At 36.1% G+C, this 16,324-nt stretch overlaps 2 protein-coding genes across 3 annotated transcripts in view; one reads left to right on the top strand and one right to left on the bottom strand.

Moving 5' to 3' along the window:
- CFAP92 (cilia and flagella associated protein 92 (putative)) overlaps positions 1 to 8,676 on the top strand; it is a 49,314-nt gene extending 40,638 nt beyond the window's left edge. For both annotated transcript variants that reach the window (XM_058170023.1, XM_058170024.1), the window contains 4 exons: positions 2,936 to 3,080; positions 6,246 to 6,403; positions 6,882 to 7,045; positions 7,983 to 8,676. In XM_058170023.1, the coding sequence (XP_058026006.1) occupies positions 2,936 to 3,080; positions 6,246 to 6,403; positions 6,882 to 7,045; positions 7,983 to 8,151 (636 nt within the window). In that variant the 3' untranslated portion in view covers positions 8,152 to 8,676. The remainder of the gene's footprint in view (positions 1 to 2,935; positions 3,081 to 6,245; positions 6,404 to 6,881; positions 7,046 to 7,982) is intronic.
- A 119-nt stretch (positions 8,677 to 8,795) lies between these two features.
- The window catches only part of ACAD9 (acyl-CoA dehydrogenase family member 9), a 33,930-nt gene continuing 26,401 nt past the window's right edge, over positions 8,796 to 16,324 (bottom strand). The window contains exons 14-18 of the mRNA XM_058170025.1: positions 15,328 to 15,451; positions 12,730 to 12,807; positions 12,300 to 12,428; positions 11,002 to 11,074; positions 8,796 to 9,065 (exon numbers count right to left, since the gene is read on the bottom strand). Of these exons, the coding sequence (XP_058026008.1) occupies positions 8,965 to 9,065; positions 11,002 to 11,074; positions 12,300 to 12,428; positions 12,730 to 12,807; positions 15,328 to 15,451 (505 nt within the window). The 3' untranslated portion in view covers positions 8,796 to 8,964. The remainder of the gene's footprint in view (positions 9,066 to 11,001; positions 11,075 to 12,299; positions 12,429 to 12,729; positions 12,808 to 15,327; positions 15,452 to 16,324) is intronic.

Raw genomic sequence — 16,324 nt, 5'->3', positions numbered from 1 at the left:
ATAGTTATATCTGCCTACAAATCCAAAACAGGTATATGGTTACAGAGAATATTCACTGGTCAGTTTTGATTGAATTTAATTATATTTCTCTGAGTTCATTGAATAACCAACATTGAGCATCACCAAAGAAGCTTATCTAGGCATGGAAACATTTTTGAGAAGGGTAGCTTCTGCTTAGTATGGGTAGTGTTGTGCCCCACCCCCCAGAAGACACATGAGCCGACTGTATTTGCCAGCAATTTATTTCTGCTACAGATATCAGCTCTGGCAACGAACCTGCGATGGCCTGCCAAGTCCTCCTTATCTCTTCAATGCTACTGTAGTCTGTTGCTGGAGCAACCCAGAGCTCAGAAGTAAACAGAAGTCCGAAAAGTCAATTCCTGAATAAAGCAGCCGAAGTTTCCAAAAGTCAGTCTTTGTCCGTCATGGAGCCCAAAGGCAGCTCCACCCACTTTTATACCCTGTGGGGTGTAGCTCCGTGACTCAGCAGTCCCTGGGCCAGCCCCTTTCTTTCTTTTGCTGCACACGCTTCACTCGGCTGCCTTGCAACTAGCCACAATTGGTGGTCCTCAGCTGGCTCTTGGGGCGTTGCCAGGGGGAAGGAGGGGTCAGGGGAAATAGGCCATGTTAGCTCCTCCTCCTCCACCTGGCCTGATTCTGGAATCTGGAGCGGAGCCAGAGGGATTCTGCAGAGGGAAGCTCTGTCGGCTCTTCCCCCTCACTCTCCGAGTCACTCTCTGCCAGGAAGCCTGGCTCGGGCACCGCAGACACAACAGGTAGTCCTTGACTTACAACAGTTCATTTAATGATTATTCAAAGTTACAACAACACTGAAAAATGTGACTTATGAGCATTTTTCACAGTTAACAACCTTTCCAGCATTTCCATGATCCAGTACTGTAATTACAATAAACTGGACATAAATTATGAGAAAACAAAGATCATGGCCTCTGAAAAAAGGCCAAAACTTTATTCATGGTATCTAAATGGCCACAAAATAGAGCAGGTAAACACCTTCAAATACCTGGGGATGGTCATTCAGGCCAATGGTTCAAGAAAAGCACATGGAGAATATGCAGCTGCCTTGGGCCAAAGATCAGCGGGCACCATTCTTAATTTTTTCCGCACAAAGGGAGGATACTATGTCCCTTGCCGCTATTAAGCTTTTTGTGGCCAAGTTGCTAACACAGCTCCTTTATGGGAGCTTGCTCGGATGGTCAGCTTCGTGTTTTACATCATTAGAAATAGTTCAATACAAATTCATTAGATCAATTCTCCAGATGCCACATTGTGTCTCAAATGCATTTCTGCGCCTGGAGACAGGATTGATAAAAGTCGAAGCAAGAATCTGTATAGCGTCCTTAACTCTCTGGCTAAAGTTAACTTCTTTCCGCAAAGTTTTGCTCCTTTAATCTTCCAAGACAAATTCTCTTCATCATGGATGAAGGCTGTCAAGTCCAATCTTGCCAAATTAGGTTTCTCCCCAGGTTTAATACTCAAGATGGACTATGATCTAGCACAGGGGTAGTCAACCTTTTTATACCTACAGCCCACTTTTGTATCTCTGTTAGCAGTAAAATTTTCTAACCGCCCACCGGTTCCACACTAATGGTGATTTATAAATAAATAAATAAATAAATAAATAAATAAATAAATAAATAAATAAATAAATAAATAAATAAATAAATAAATAAATAAATAAATAAATAAATAAATAAATAAATAAATAAATAAATAAATAAATAAATAAATAAATAAATAAATAAATAAATAAATAAATAAATAAATAAATAAATAAATAAATAAATAAATAAATAAATAAATAAATAAATAAATAAATAAATAAATAAATAAATAAATAAATAAATAAATAAATAAATAAATAAATAAATAAATAAATAAATAAATAAATAAATAAATAAATAAATAAATAAATAAATAAATAAATAAATAAATAAATAAATAAATAAATAAATAAATAAATAAATAAATAAATAAATAAATAAATAAATAAATAAATAAATAAATAAATAAATAAATAAATAAATAAATAAATAAATAAATAAATAAATAAATAAATAAATAAATAAATAAATAAATAAATAAATAAATAAATAAATAAATAAATAAATAAATAAATAAATAAATAAATAAATAAATAAATAAATAAATAAATAAATAAATAAATAAATAAATAAATAAATAAATAAATAAATAAATAAATAAATAAATAAATAAATAAATAAATAAATAAATAAATAAATAAATAAATAAATAAATAAATAAATAAATAAATAAATAAATAAATAAATAAATAAATAAATAAATAAATAAATAAATAAATAAATAAATAAATAAATAAATAAATAAATAAATAAATAAATAAATAAATAAATAAATAAATAAATAAATAAATAAATAAATAAATAAATAAATAAATAAATAAATAAATAAATAAATAAATAAATAAATAAATAAATAAATAAATAAATAAATAAATAAATAAATAAATAAATAAATAAATAAATAAATAAATAAATAAATAAATAAATAAATAAATAAATAAATAAATAAATAAATAAATAAATAAATAAATAAATAAATAAATAAATAAATAAATAAATAAATAAATAAATAAATAAATAAATAAATAAATAAATAAATAAATAAATAAATAAATAAATAAATAAATAAATAAATAAATAAATAAATAAATAAATAAATAAATAAATAAATAAATAAATAAATAAATAAATAAATAAATAAATAAATAAATAAATAAATAAATAAATAAATAAATAAATAAATAAATAAATAAATAAATAAATAAATAAATAAATAAATAAATAAATAAATAAATAAATAAATAAATAAATAAATAAATAAATAAATAAATAAAATAGTTTCATTTATTATGATTCCTTACTTCATTTAGAAATGGCAGGAGAATTTTTTCAATGCTAACTTTATGAAGCCAGTTCTGGATCGGGATAGATGGAGATGGGACAAACGGGATGTTGATTTTGAGCTTTATCGAATGCCTATAGTCCAAAACCCGGCTCCTGACACTCGTAGAGAAGGTAGGCACTAGATTCCATTCTGGGAAAGTTCTAGATACTTAAATAGTTATATCTGTCTACAAATCCAAAACAGGTATATGGTTACAGAGAATATTCACTGGTCAGTTTTGATTAAGTTAATTATATTTCTCTGAGTTCATTGAATAACCAATATTGAGCATCACCAAAGAAGCTTATCTAGGCATGGAAACATTTTTGAGAAGGGTAGCTTCTGCTTAGTATAGGTAGTGTTCTGCCCCACCCTCCAGAAGACACACGAGCCGACTGTATTTGCCAGCAATTTATTCCTGCTACAGATATCAGTTCTGGTAACGAACCTACAATGGCCTGCCAAGTCCTCCTTATCTCTTCAATGCTACTGTGGTCTGTTGCTGGAGCAACCCAGAGCTCAGAAGTAAACAGAAGTCCGAAAAGCCAATTCCTGAATAAAGCAGCCGAAGTTTCCAAAAGTCAGTCTTTGTCCGTCATGGAGCCCAAAGGCAGCTCCACCCACTTTTATACCCTGTGGGGTGTAGCTCCGTGACTCAGCACTCCCTGGGCCGGCCCCTTTCTTTCTTTTGCTGCGCACGCTTCACTCGGCTGCCTTGCAACTAGCCACGATTGGTCCTCCTCAGCTGGCTCTTGGGGCGTTGCCAGGGGGAAGGAGGGGTCAGGGGAAATAGGCCATGTTAGCTCCTCCTCCTCCACCTGGCCTGATTCTGGAATCTGGAGCGGAGCCAGAGGGATTCTGCAGCAGCACTGGGGATTCATCGCAAATACTTTATGTCGGACTTTCGCTAAGTTTGGCAGAATAAATCTTTATAAAACAACTTACTGTAGTTAAATCTATCTTTTTATTTATACTTTGCACACATAGAAGCATGCAGTCTGATGAAATTACATTTAATTAATTTCACTTATGTAACATGAACTAAACTTATGCGTGGACGATACAAATAGTATATTTTCAGAAATTTAAATTGTCACGGGGAATTTTATGAAAATCTAATGAAAATGTTTTTAAATAATGCTATGAATTTTTTTTAAAACTTTGACTTTAAAAAAGTCAAATTAAAACTACCTGTATTATGGCATACATGGCCTGCATTGTACTATGTTACAATTATGAGAAAACAAAGATCATGGCCTCTGAAAAAAGGCCAAAACTTTATTCATGGTATCTAAATGGCCACAAAATAGAGCAGGTAAACACCTTCAAATACCTGGGGATGGTCATTAAGGCCAATGGTTCAAGAAAAGCACATGGAGAATATGCAGCTGCCTTGGGCCAAAGATGAGCGAGCACCATTCTTAATTTTTTCCGCACAAAGGGAGGATACTATGTCCCTTGCTGCTATTAAGCTTTTTGTGGCCAAGTCGCTAACACAGCTCCTTTATGGGAGCTTGCTCGGATGGTCAGCTTCATGTTTTGCATCATTAGAAATAGTTCAATACAAATTCATTAGATCAATTCTCCAGATGCCATTAGATGTGTTGTTGCTCCTGCCAGCTATCTTAGTCAGTTGGAGTCAGCAAACTACCGGAAAGCATTTGCACTTGCACAGTGCCATGCGCTTCCATCGGCCGTTCTGTATGGCAAGTATAAAAGGATACCATTCACGGAAAGACTCTGTCTCTGTGGCTCAGGAGAAGTGGAGATTGTGGGTCACATGCTCCTTAGATGTTCCTTTTATATGGAGATTAGGACAAAACACATTCTGCCAATAACTGCTAGGTATCCTGGCCATTCCAACTCTACCTATCTTCAGTGGCTGCTTAAGGATGAACAGTCCATAACTACAGCACGGGTGGCCAGATTCTGCGCAGCAGCACTGGGGATTCATCGCAAATACGTGTCTTCACCATAGTGGTGTATATAACAGTTGTGGTAAACCCTTTGCACTGCTTAGTCATTTCCCTTTTAGGGTTGAACCTATAATGGGCCACACAGTTTAGGGATTGCAACTATCGTATAGTCAGACCATGTATAATTGATACTGGATTTTATTATAGATTTTAGTTGTTGTTTATTATTTTATACTAGAATTCTTAAGTGTATGTATACTGAGTGCTTTTATTTGTTCTGGTCTAAGACTGTAATAATAAATTGTATTAGTCCATGATCATGTGATTAAAATTAAGATTATTGGCAAGTATTTATGACCGTTACTGTGTCCCAAAGTAATATGATCCCCTTTTTGCGACCTTTTGACAAGCAAAGTCAATGAGGAAGCCAGATTCATTTAACAACTGCATTACTAATTTGTCAACTGCAGTGATTCACTTAACAACTGTGGCAAGAAAAGTCGTAAAATGGGGCAAAATTCACTTAACAAATGTCTCATTTAACAACATAAATTTTGGGCTCAATTGTGGTGATAAGTTGAGGACTACCTGTATTATCACTGAATGGCATATATGGCCTGCATTGTATTATGCGAGAATGCAATTCAGTGATATTTGGAAGGTCATAAGATTTTCTGCCTTTGAACCAATTTCCGAGGCATCACTGCTAAGAACATTTACAGGCCTGGATGGAGAATGAGATGTACACAAATTATCATGTTGCCTTTAAACACTATAGCAATGTTAGAGGAAGAGTAACATCCCTATGTTTTTGAGGTGAGTAAAAGCTGCCCTTCTCAGAAAACATGCCTTGATAAGTTTCTTTGGTGATGCTCAATGTTGGTTATTCACTGAACTCGGCTTAATATTAGATATAGATGATGATAGTTAGCAATATAGAGATGACAGATAGATGATAGATAATAGACGGAGAGACAGACAGATACAAAGATCAGAATGAACAGATATGTTTCCCTAAGAGTTTTTTGATGGGGTAAAGGGGTTATGTTTTGTATAATTTCTTATATTAGGGTTTCTTAAATTTCTTATCCAATTTAAGGAGATTATGGTTTGTTCATTAAAATATGAGGAACAGAATATGGTGCTAAATTTGAGTACACTTATGGTACATTTAATGTATTATTTAGCCTTGCTGCAACTCATTTCTAGATTTTTATAGTATCCCAGATTTAGTCTTGGTCTAATTCCAGAATTAACACAGAAATTCCATTAAAAGTTAATTGGAATTGAATGAGTTAACAGAATTGTTAGTCAGATGTAAGAATCTGATTGATACTCTTCTTACAATGTCTTTGTTCAACTGGTACATTTGACCAAAAGAGCCTACGATACAAGCGACTTTTAATACTGCTCTGAAAGTTCATCGGTGCTGCCCAGCAACAGAGCTTATTTCTAGTGGACCTAAAGCCAGCTGCCAAATTGCTCGCCTTCAGGGTCTCCTGAAGGATAAACCAATCAAGTCATCTCTGAAGATGCAGGTAAATCTTAGTCTTGGTTTTTGTATAGTTTTAAAACGTTAATCTGCAGAGTTTTAATATTTTAAATAAATTTTCTATTTACTTTTTTATAATCTATAACCCGCCCAGAGTCATTTTACAGGAGAGATGGGCGGCATAAAAAAAAAGTTAATAAATAAAATCTATTACTGAAAAATTGCAAACCTTTTATAAGCAGCCATTTCCACTGCATGTGTATTTGTGTCTCATTTTGGATAATATGTGCATATGGATTTCATGTGTTTGACAAAATACTTTGTATCTTATCAGTACCAGTGAGGATGCTCAAAATTCTAATTCCAAATATTTGTGTCATCATTGCCTGCTGAAATAGTCCAAAGATGTTGCAGATATATATTGTATGGCTATAATCTTCTAACATATTTAATTTTTGCTGAAGCTCTTGAGGAAAAAGTGAATTAAACAGTATTCTTGTAAATCTCAATCTTTCTCATTTTAGTCTTTTCCAGTTTTGGGAGTTTTAGATAACGTGGAAGAGAGCCGTCCCTGTAAAGGATTTGTTCCTGGTGCTGACATTCACCGAAGCTTGATGTCAAGCCACAATATTCCGTGTTATGACAGGGCACACAATGCATTTAAAACTCTGAAAGGAGCAGATTTCAGGTGTGTCACCCGACAGATCAGTAAATGACAAAAAATCTTTAAAAGCGTTTACTGAATGTGTATGATCTTGACTCAAGTTACAAACAGAAAGGATTTAGCCAAAGGATCACTACAATAGAAGAGAAGAAATTTAAACCTGGTTCCTCTGTAACCCATTTAGCATCTAAGGCAAGATGTGCTGGTCTAATGAAGGCCACGTAATCTGTTCAGATGAGGCTCCCAAGGCCAGGCTTCCTTGGTGACCATGAATCTTGAATATCCCAGATCCTGCAGTGATGAAGCAGGCTTTTCTTTAGTCTTTTTCTATTGAAACACACATGCGCATCCTATACACCCCTTTTATTCTAAGTCATGATATATGGATATTCTCAGTTAGGATATTCCAGGTCATGGTTGTCCCAAAGGTGCTTTTCTGGTTTTTATTTTATTTTATTATTTTATTTTATTTTGTCACAACAGTATACTTTTCTTTTTCATATATATATATGAATAAATAAATACTTTTTCTTTGAAGAAGTTTCATTTCTCATCCAAGAAGCTTCTTCAGCTCTGAGTGAATGGTGGGAATAATACTCCTTGCAGAAAGCTGGTCATTTGCATTCTTTTAGAGAGTCGTTAAGGCCACCTGGAAGTTTATCTGTGTTCCATACTACTCAGGTAACCCTGATGACACAGATAAACCTCCATTTATGACTGTTGTAAAGAAGACTGGAAGCCATGTGGTATATATTCTTTATTCTTTTTTCTCTCTTTTATTTCTTCCTTATTTACTTATCACTTTTCTTCACTTTTATTTTTCTTTAAAAAAAATCATAAAAAATTCTTTAATAAAATTAATTTAAAAAATGAGAAAGCTTTGACTGGTGTAAAGATATCTTTTTTGGGAGAGAATTCAAACCATCATTTTTAGTCTAACCGTTGGGTGCTTTTTCCCCAGACTAATTTGTCAGAATCGTTCATATCATTACAAGAGGTATCCCACACAGGATTCATGTTTAAAGAAGCATGTCTCAGCAATGGAAGAAACAGAGAAAGCAGGTAATGTGGGAATGATAATTGTAGATAGTGTACATGTAAAAGAGTTGGTCAAAGGTGCCATACTCTAGAAACAAACTGATACTTTATTTACAGGTAGTCGTTATGATGGAAATTTCTGTCAGTAAGTGATGCACCCATTAAATACAACATCATGTGACCATAGCGATAGCAATCTGGACAGTCCCTATTGCAGTTGTTGTGTGGACTATGCTAAATTTCATTTGATCATAACTTGTGAGTTCCTGTTGGTTCAATAAGCAAAGTCAATGGGGAAGCCAGCAGAAAATGACAAGTTCCAGGAGGATTGCAAGCAGGCTGGTGGACAGATAAGCGGCTATGTAGTGCTGTGTGAATATGGGTGGGCTCGAGTTTGCTACCGCTGCCACCAGGTGGGACATGACCATGGGTAGGGGTGGCTGCTGCAGGGTGCAGTAGTTTACACACACACACAGGGGTGGGGGAGAGAATATGTACATGCATGGATACCTGCACAACACCTGCACACACACACATTGCATGTACGTATTCATTCCAAAATTTTTCCATGAAGAAAAACATTGGGAATCAATATTTTACTATTGTATAATAGCCAACTTAAAAACATGCTCTCATATCTGACCACAGACTGTACTTTCTAATGCTGAGGGGGAAAGGAGAGAGAGAGGGAAGAAGGGATGGATGGATAGATGGATGATAGATAAGTGGAAGCAGGTTTATGTAATTTATTACTTTATTGTATTTTATAAAATTGCACTGTAAAATATTAAACCATATATGTTATTAGTCATGCATTTTGCTTCAGTTCTAAGAATATACCCGAGGATCCAGTTGGAATACATTCAGTTATTATGTTCTCTGGCTCTAGTAATATTTTTCAGCTTTCAGAAAGTCCTATTTAGGGGGTGTGAACAAATGTAAGTTCTTTTTTCCAGCACCTGATTTGCCACTTTTTTAATGCTGTCATCCAGGTTCTCAGGAGAATCTAGAGATAATGGAAACAGAAGCAATTGATCCTTTAAAGACACAGCTAAATGAGAAACAAGACAAGCTGCTGAGCAGCTAGCAACAAGTGCATACAGGTACTCCTCAATTTACGACCACAATTGAGCCCAAAATTTATGTTTTTAAAGTGACAAATTGGTTAAGCGAGTCTTGCCCCATTTAATGACTTTCTTGCCACATTTGTTAAGTGAATCACTGCAGTTGTTAAATTAGTAACCCGGTTGTTAAGTGAATCTGGTTTCCCCATTGACTTTGCGTGTCAGAAGGTTGCAGAAGGGGATTACATGACCCCAGGACTGCAACAGTCATAAATGCGAGTAGTTGTCAAGCATCCAAATGTAAATCATGTGACCATGGGGATGCTGCAACGGTCGTAAGTGGGAAAAATGGTCATAAGTTTTTGGTGCCGTTGTAACTCCAAATGGTCACTAAGTGAACTGTTGTAAGTCAAGGACTACCTGTATTCTTCATTAAGGGAAATAATGAAAAAACCTGCTTTGCCCCACGTTATTGATTTATTTGATCAATTTAGATGAGTTACATACATGACTCTGAGAAGCTTAAAAAGTTAAAAATACACAAGCTCAAAAAACACACACACCCCAAAATCACAACAAAAAGCTTTAAAAACATTGAAACAATAAGACCTATTAAAAAATATGATCTATACCATAAATGCAAAGATTGGTCGCAAAGTTAGTTTTCCATCAACTGTCGTAGGTGCGAGCAGTTGCTATATAAGACAGTTGCTAAAACAAAGAATACCCGTATAACCTTTTAGCAGGCTCCGCACGACTACTGGCGACTCTCCAGGCGAGATGTTAAGGCCATATTTACGGAGGCTAAGGATAGAGCCAATCTGACTTCAGGGCAGAAAATGTTCCAGCGAGTGGGTGCCATGGCAGAAAAGCCTTTCCTGCTGGGTCCCATCAGATGACATTCCTTAGTGGATAGGGCCCAAAAACCTGCCCCCTGCTACTAGACTTGATGGGATGGGTAGATGCAATTGGGGAAAGGCAGTCCCTCAAATAACCCAACCCTATGCCTTTAGGGGTCATTACCAACACCTTGAGTTGAACCTGGAAGCATACTGGTAACGCAGCTTGGAGAGCAAAGGCGTAGCATGCTCTGATCTAGTTGCCCGCACCAATGCTTTTTGCACGAGCTGAACCTTCTGGATGGTCTTCAAGGGCAGCCCCATATACATGAGGTTTCAGTAATCCATGCAGGAGCTGACCATATGAGAGATTGTAAGTAGAGCTTCCCGATGATGGAATGGGCTCAACAGGTACACAAACCAAAGGGTCTCCCAGGACTGTTAGCTTCTCCTTAAGCAGAAGTTGCGAGCCCAGAAGGACCCCAGATTGTGCACAGGGTCTATGTGGGGCAGTGCCACCCATCTAGAACCAAAGACAGTAAGTTTCCAAATCCCAAAACCTAAAATCACATAATTGTTTCAGATCTTGTCAGTACCTGGCCAACCTAGGCTCAGAAACTGAGCAAGGTAAGGTTGCTGGCAATCCTTATGATTTATATTGATATATTGATCATCAATTGTGTTGTAAATGTTGTACCTTGATGAAGGTATCTTTTCTTTTATGTACACTGAGAGCATATGCACCAAGACAAATTCCTTGTGTGTCCAATCACACTTGGCCAATAAAAAAATTCTATTCTATTCTATTCTATTCTAATTGGATTGAAAATTTTCAGAGGGTATCAGATCAATAGGCCAGATCCAGAAGTTAAAAAAAAAACTGAAAAGAAGACAATAACAAGCTATGTCCAAAGAAATGGGAACAAAATGTTATGTTCACATCCATAAAATCACCAGAAATAAACTTTTACTTGAAGGATTTTTAAAGATACTTTGATACAGCTGAAGCAGCAATGCTGAAGTCAATTGTAATACTTACCTTTTTCTAATGATACTATTGTGTAATTATTCTCAAAACAAGCTTCTGTGCAGAAAATATTTGCAAGCAGCACCTAGAAGTCAGTTGAATTATTAGCAGTTTCAATTCTGTTCCTAAGCATACGTCAAGAATTCTAATGTAAATTATCAACTCCTGATATACGTGGTTTGGACACAAAATCAGCTTATTGAACCCTAGTTGCATCATATATATCTGCTTAGCAAATAGAAACTGAGTTACTTTCTCTCTCTCTCTTTCCCCCTCCCTTCCCACTTCACAGTGCTTGTTGCCTCACAGCTGAATAACTCGACTGAAGTTTGAAAGATTAATAGAAAAGTTTTTATATTAGTTGCCTGTACGATAATCGGAATTTAACAATAAATTCAAACCTCCTGAATAAATTCTTTAATTTTTACACTTTGTTCAATGTTTGGTTTTGTAATCTGACAATCAGTTTGAAACACTGGTTTTGTCCTTTAAAACAGATTTCAGTATCTAAATTCTAGAGCAGGGGTGTCAAACTCGATTTCATTGAGGGCCGCATCAGGGTTGTTTGACCTTGGGGGAAGGGGCGGGGGGGCGTGGCCAGGGGGTGTGGCCAACTCAACATCACTCATGTCAGGGGCGCCTGTGGTGGCCCGAGCGCTCTGCCAGCAAAAATGGGCTCCCAAGGTCCATTTTCGGCTGTGACAGCCTTCTGCAACTCTGTCAATGAAAACGGAGCTGTTTTGTTGGCAGAGGCACCGTGGCCCAGTCCTTCAATGTTTCCAGGGTGGTCCCATGGGTCAGATCTAAGCACCTCGCGGGCTGGATCTGGCCCCCAGGCTTTGAGTTTGACACCTTCGTTCTAGAGGAAGAAGAGAACAACTATTTTGCTAATTCACTGTTAAAAGCCTATTGTGGTTCATCTACTAGTGAAGGCAGGATAATATAACATGGTAGCAGTAGTCATTTTTTTTCATCTCCAACATCTCTGTGCAAACTTTGTACATTGAGTTCCATTTAGCTTTTCTTAATCATAAGAAAATTATCATGGATACACAAAATTATTTCAAAATTATGCTAATGTTACGATGCACTGGAGAAATAAAGCAAGAATGTGATTTTTTTTTACAAAATCATCTAGTCACAGAAATGACAAGATAATTCATTTTTAATTTCTTTTAAAAATGCCACAACTGGAAATATACATAAACTTTGTTCTCAGTTAAAGGTAAAAATAATCAGAATTTCCCCCTTCTGTCTGCTTTTTATACTGTCATTCAAGTTCATCACATTAAAATGTAAAACAAACTCACCTCATGATCATGATTACTCAAACCAATGCAGATAGATCGGCTAGCCCTGGATATGACTGCAGTCATTGCATATAAATTAATGACAATGTTTGCCACTTTTTTAAGAACCATCTGCTCATCCACAATAGTCTAGTATTAAAGAAAACAGAAATAATCACTAGCCATCATGAATCGTTATGCTTATAAACAAATACAGTAATCATATCGACATACTGATATGTGGTTAGTGAAAAAATATCTTTTATAGACTATATTAATTTTGAAATCGTCAGATTATGGAAAACGACCACTGATTTAAGGTGTATTTTAGTAGAAGGAAACTTTAGACATTTAATTTACCTAGATTAGTAGGATGTGACAACAGAAAAGTGAGAAGACAAATAGATAAAAAAAGCCCTCTGATTTATTATTCTGGTCAAGCCATGTTTACCTTGCCAAACCTCATTAGTAAATTTTCAACTGTCTTTCCAAAGTCAAAGACGTTTTGTTCAAGTTTTTCAACACTTTCCTGCAAAGAAAAAAAAATCTAGACACTATATATTTTCAATATATACTCAACTTGAGACATGGACATAAAGTACATATTGGGTACTTTAGTCATGACTGGGTGACTTTTTGCAGTCTTGAGTTTCATGACTCATGCACACAATGTAGATGGCTATTCAAAATCAACATATCAAGAACATAACTTATCTTTTATTGGTTTGTTGATTTTAATGCAAGCAGGCTTTTTATTAAAAAGAGAGGGTAGGTGGTCCGAGGGAGAAACATGTTAAATAAGTTAAAAAAAACCAAAGCAGAGTTATTGCTTTGACATGGTTTTTGCAATGAGATTATCTTTTAAGTTTCAAACCTTTTCTTTTTGATAGTTCTTTCCATTCTATTAGCAACCCAGAAAATATATTTGCTTTCTTAAATGCATGTAGGCCAAAGAACTCATGGGGGTCAGTGAAAATTACCTTGCTAAGCCAGTAGCTTTTATCAGCTTTATATACCTTCAGCCAGTTGAAATACACATTTCAAATAATTGCTCCTTATTCTATAGAAGGGTCATTTAGCTCTTTTCATACATCAAGTTCCATGTTTTCATTATTAAGCATAAAAATCATACTGATACTGAGCAAGAAATGTGACATATGACTGAAACATTATTTCTCAGTGAAACAATAAGTATCTAAACTTAAACAAAACCCCCAATGTAAATGCCAAATTAATTTTATCTTATTTATATCGTTTAAAATGTGAATAGCAGGGGTAAAATATTAATTATTTGAAAAATGGTTTCACTGATAGTAGCAAGAATTAAGCATACAAACATTATCATGGAAAAAATACATTGAAACTGGAAATCAGCTAAGTCAATTTCAGTAAAAATAGCTAGACAAAGAGGTATCTTCTTAAGGGGACTATACGAAAGATTACATATGCATTTTATGTGGACAGTTCCAGGGTCTCCAGGCAAGTTTTCCAAGATGGAAGAAAGCTACTGGCAGCCAATTTTCAAGATGTACTTAACCGAATCAATGAAATATCAACTGTACCATGCAAACCCAGCAGTCGGCCATTTCCAGATTAAGATGTTGGCTGAACTAACCCCAAAGTACTCGCATTTAATGGTAATGTGACTCCAGGTAGCCAGGCTCAAAATTTCAAGAATATTACAACTATTAAACAACATAACACTATTATGTTTCCTTGGTTGGGGTGATTAGTTAATTCCCCCCCCAAAAAACAAACACCACTACCAGAAGCTGTAAGGGATCATTTATTAAAACAGCTCTTAATAGCAAAAAGAGCTATTCCCCCTTTAAGAAGGAACCAAAGCAGCTAGACTGCGCAGAAGGGGGCAGTGTCACCAATAAAAAACTAAATGGGCCATAGTCAAAATGTATTTTTTCAATCTTAGCAACTTTTAAGATGCATTACTTTAATTGCATGTAGGCCAAAGATTGGGGGCGAGTCATTGGCCCCGATGGAGAGGGTGCGCAACTTGGGTGTCCTCCTGGATGAACGGTTGTCTTTTGAAGATCATTTGACGGCCGTCTCCAGGAGAGCTTTCCACCAGGTTCGCCTGGTGCGCCAGTTGCGCCCCTTTCTAGACCGGGATGCCTTATGCACGGTCACTCACGCCCTTGTGACGTCTCGGCTGGATTACTGCAATGCTCTCTACATGGGGCTCCCCTTGAGGGGCATCCGGAGGCTTCAGTTAGTCCAGAATGCGGCTGCGCGGGTGATAGAGGGAGCCCCTCGTGGCTCCCGTGTGACACCTATCCTGCGCAGACTGCACTGGCTACCTGTGGCCTTCCGGGTGCGCTTCAAGGGTTTGGTAACAATCTTTAAAGCGCTCCATGGCATAGGGCCGGGCTATTTACGGGACCGCCTACTGCTACCGAATACCTCTCACCAACCCGTGCGCTCTCACAGAGAGGGACTCCTCAGGGTGCCGTCAGCTAGGCAGTGCCGTCTGGCGACACCCAGGGGAAGGGCCTTCTCTGTGGGAGCTCCCACCCTCTGGAACGAACTCCCTCCAGGACTTCATCAACTTCCGGACCTCCGAACCTTCCGTCGCGAGCTTAAAACACACTTATTCATCTGCGCAGGACTGGATTAGATTTTAAATTTACTGGTTTTAAATGGGTTTTATTATTTATATAGTTTTTAATAATTCGGCTATGTAGAATAAGTTTTTTAATTGTTATTTTAGTCTGTATTTATATGTACTTTTTATTTGCCTGTGAACCGCCCTGAGCCCCTAGGGAGATAGGGCGGTATATAAATGTGAAAAATAAATAAATAAATAAAAATAAATAAAATTGTAATAGCATTCCCCAGCTACCATGCAGCTGTAGAATTTTGGAAATGGAAATCCATACATCTTAAAATTGCCAAGGTTTAGAAAATACTGGCCAAAACTATGTAAAACCAAACGTATTTTGTTTCCTAAATAATAAATGGAAGAATTTGGTATTGCACTAAAAAGCCTGCAGGAGTATAATACGTATATCAGTCTTCTTTATGGAACACTTACTTTGAGACTGGGATGAGCTACTCCCCCGTGTCCAATTAGTCCTATGCTTGGAGGCTTGCTGCCTCTAAGCAGCCTGCTCACAACTAGATTCCACATCACTTTTACGTTTCTTTTCTTAAATTCTCTGCAGAAAAAAAATTGCATTAATTTAAATGGTGTGCCCGTGTAATATTGTCCATAATTGTCCTTTGTTTTTTCTTCACCTTAGTACCCATTCTATTCAATATTTGTTTTCCCCTGCTTTTTATTCCTCCAAACTGCTGCAGCTTCAGTTCACCCGGGTGGGTGGAGATGGACGGCAGGGAGGCACCTTGTCAGACCAGGAGCAGCAATGTGGAAGGGCTCTGCTATGGGGGGGGGGGGAAGATTCCTGCTAAGGCAGCCCAAATGCAATGAATTAAAAGAAGTCAAATTGTCTTGGCTGCTGTCAAGTACCAGTTGTCTCTCAGCTGTGCTTTGTATATGCTTGGATTTACTTTAATCCTACCAATATGGCTGCCCATCTTACATACAGTACGTTATTCTGGGTGTCTTATAATAATTAAGAAGAATATATAAGTAAAACTCTATCAAAAAAACAAACAGAAATGAAGTAACAATACAATAATTGAAGTCATCTACAATAAATTCAATAAAAGAAATAAAAAAATCTATATTATAATAAATACAAAATATTGTATTTATAATAAATACAAAATATTGTATTTATTGTAGATGAATAAAGAATTTCATCTACAATAAATACAATAAAGGGATGCAGTGGCTCAGATGCTGAGCTTGTTGATCGAAAGGTTGGCATTTCAGCGGTTCGAATCCCTAGTGCTGCGTAATGGGGTGAGCTCCCGTTACTTGTCCCAGCTTCTGCCAACCTAGCAGTTTGAAAGCACGTAAAAAATGCAAGTAGAAAAATAGGGGCCATCTTTGGGAAGGTAACAGCGTTCTATGCACCTTTGGCGTTTAGTCATGCCCACGGAGACTTCTTTGGACAGGGTTGATT

The sequence above is a fragment of the Ahaetulla prasina genome, chromosome 2 (assembly GCF_028640845.1).
Source record: "Ahaetulla prasina isolate Xishuangbanna chromosome 2, ASM2864084v1, whole genome shotgun sequence".
In the NCBI taxonomy this organism is placed as follows: domain Eukaryota; kingdom Metazoa; phylum Chordata; class Lepidosauria; order Squamata; family Colubridae; genus Ahaetulla; species Ahaetulla prasina.
The sequence above is the reverse complement of the archived record's forward strand: the minus strand, read 5'-3'. Positions and strand labels throughout refer to the sequence as shown.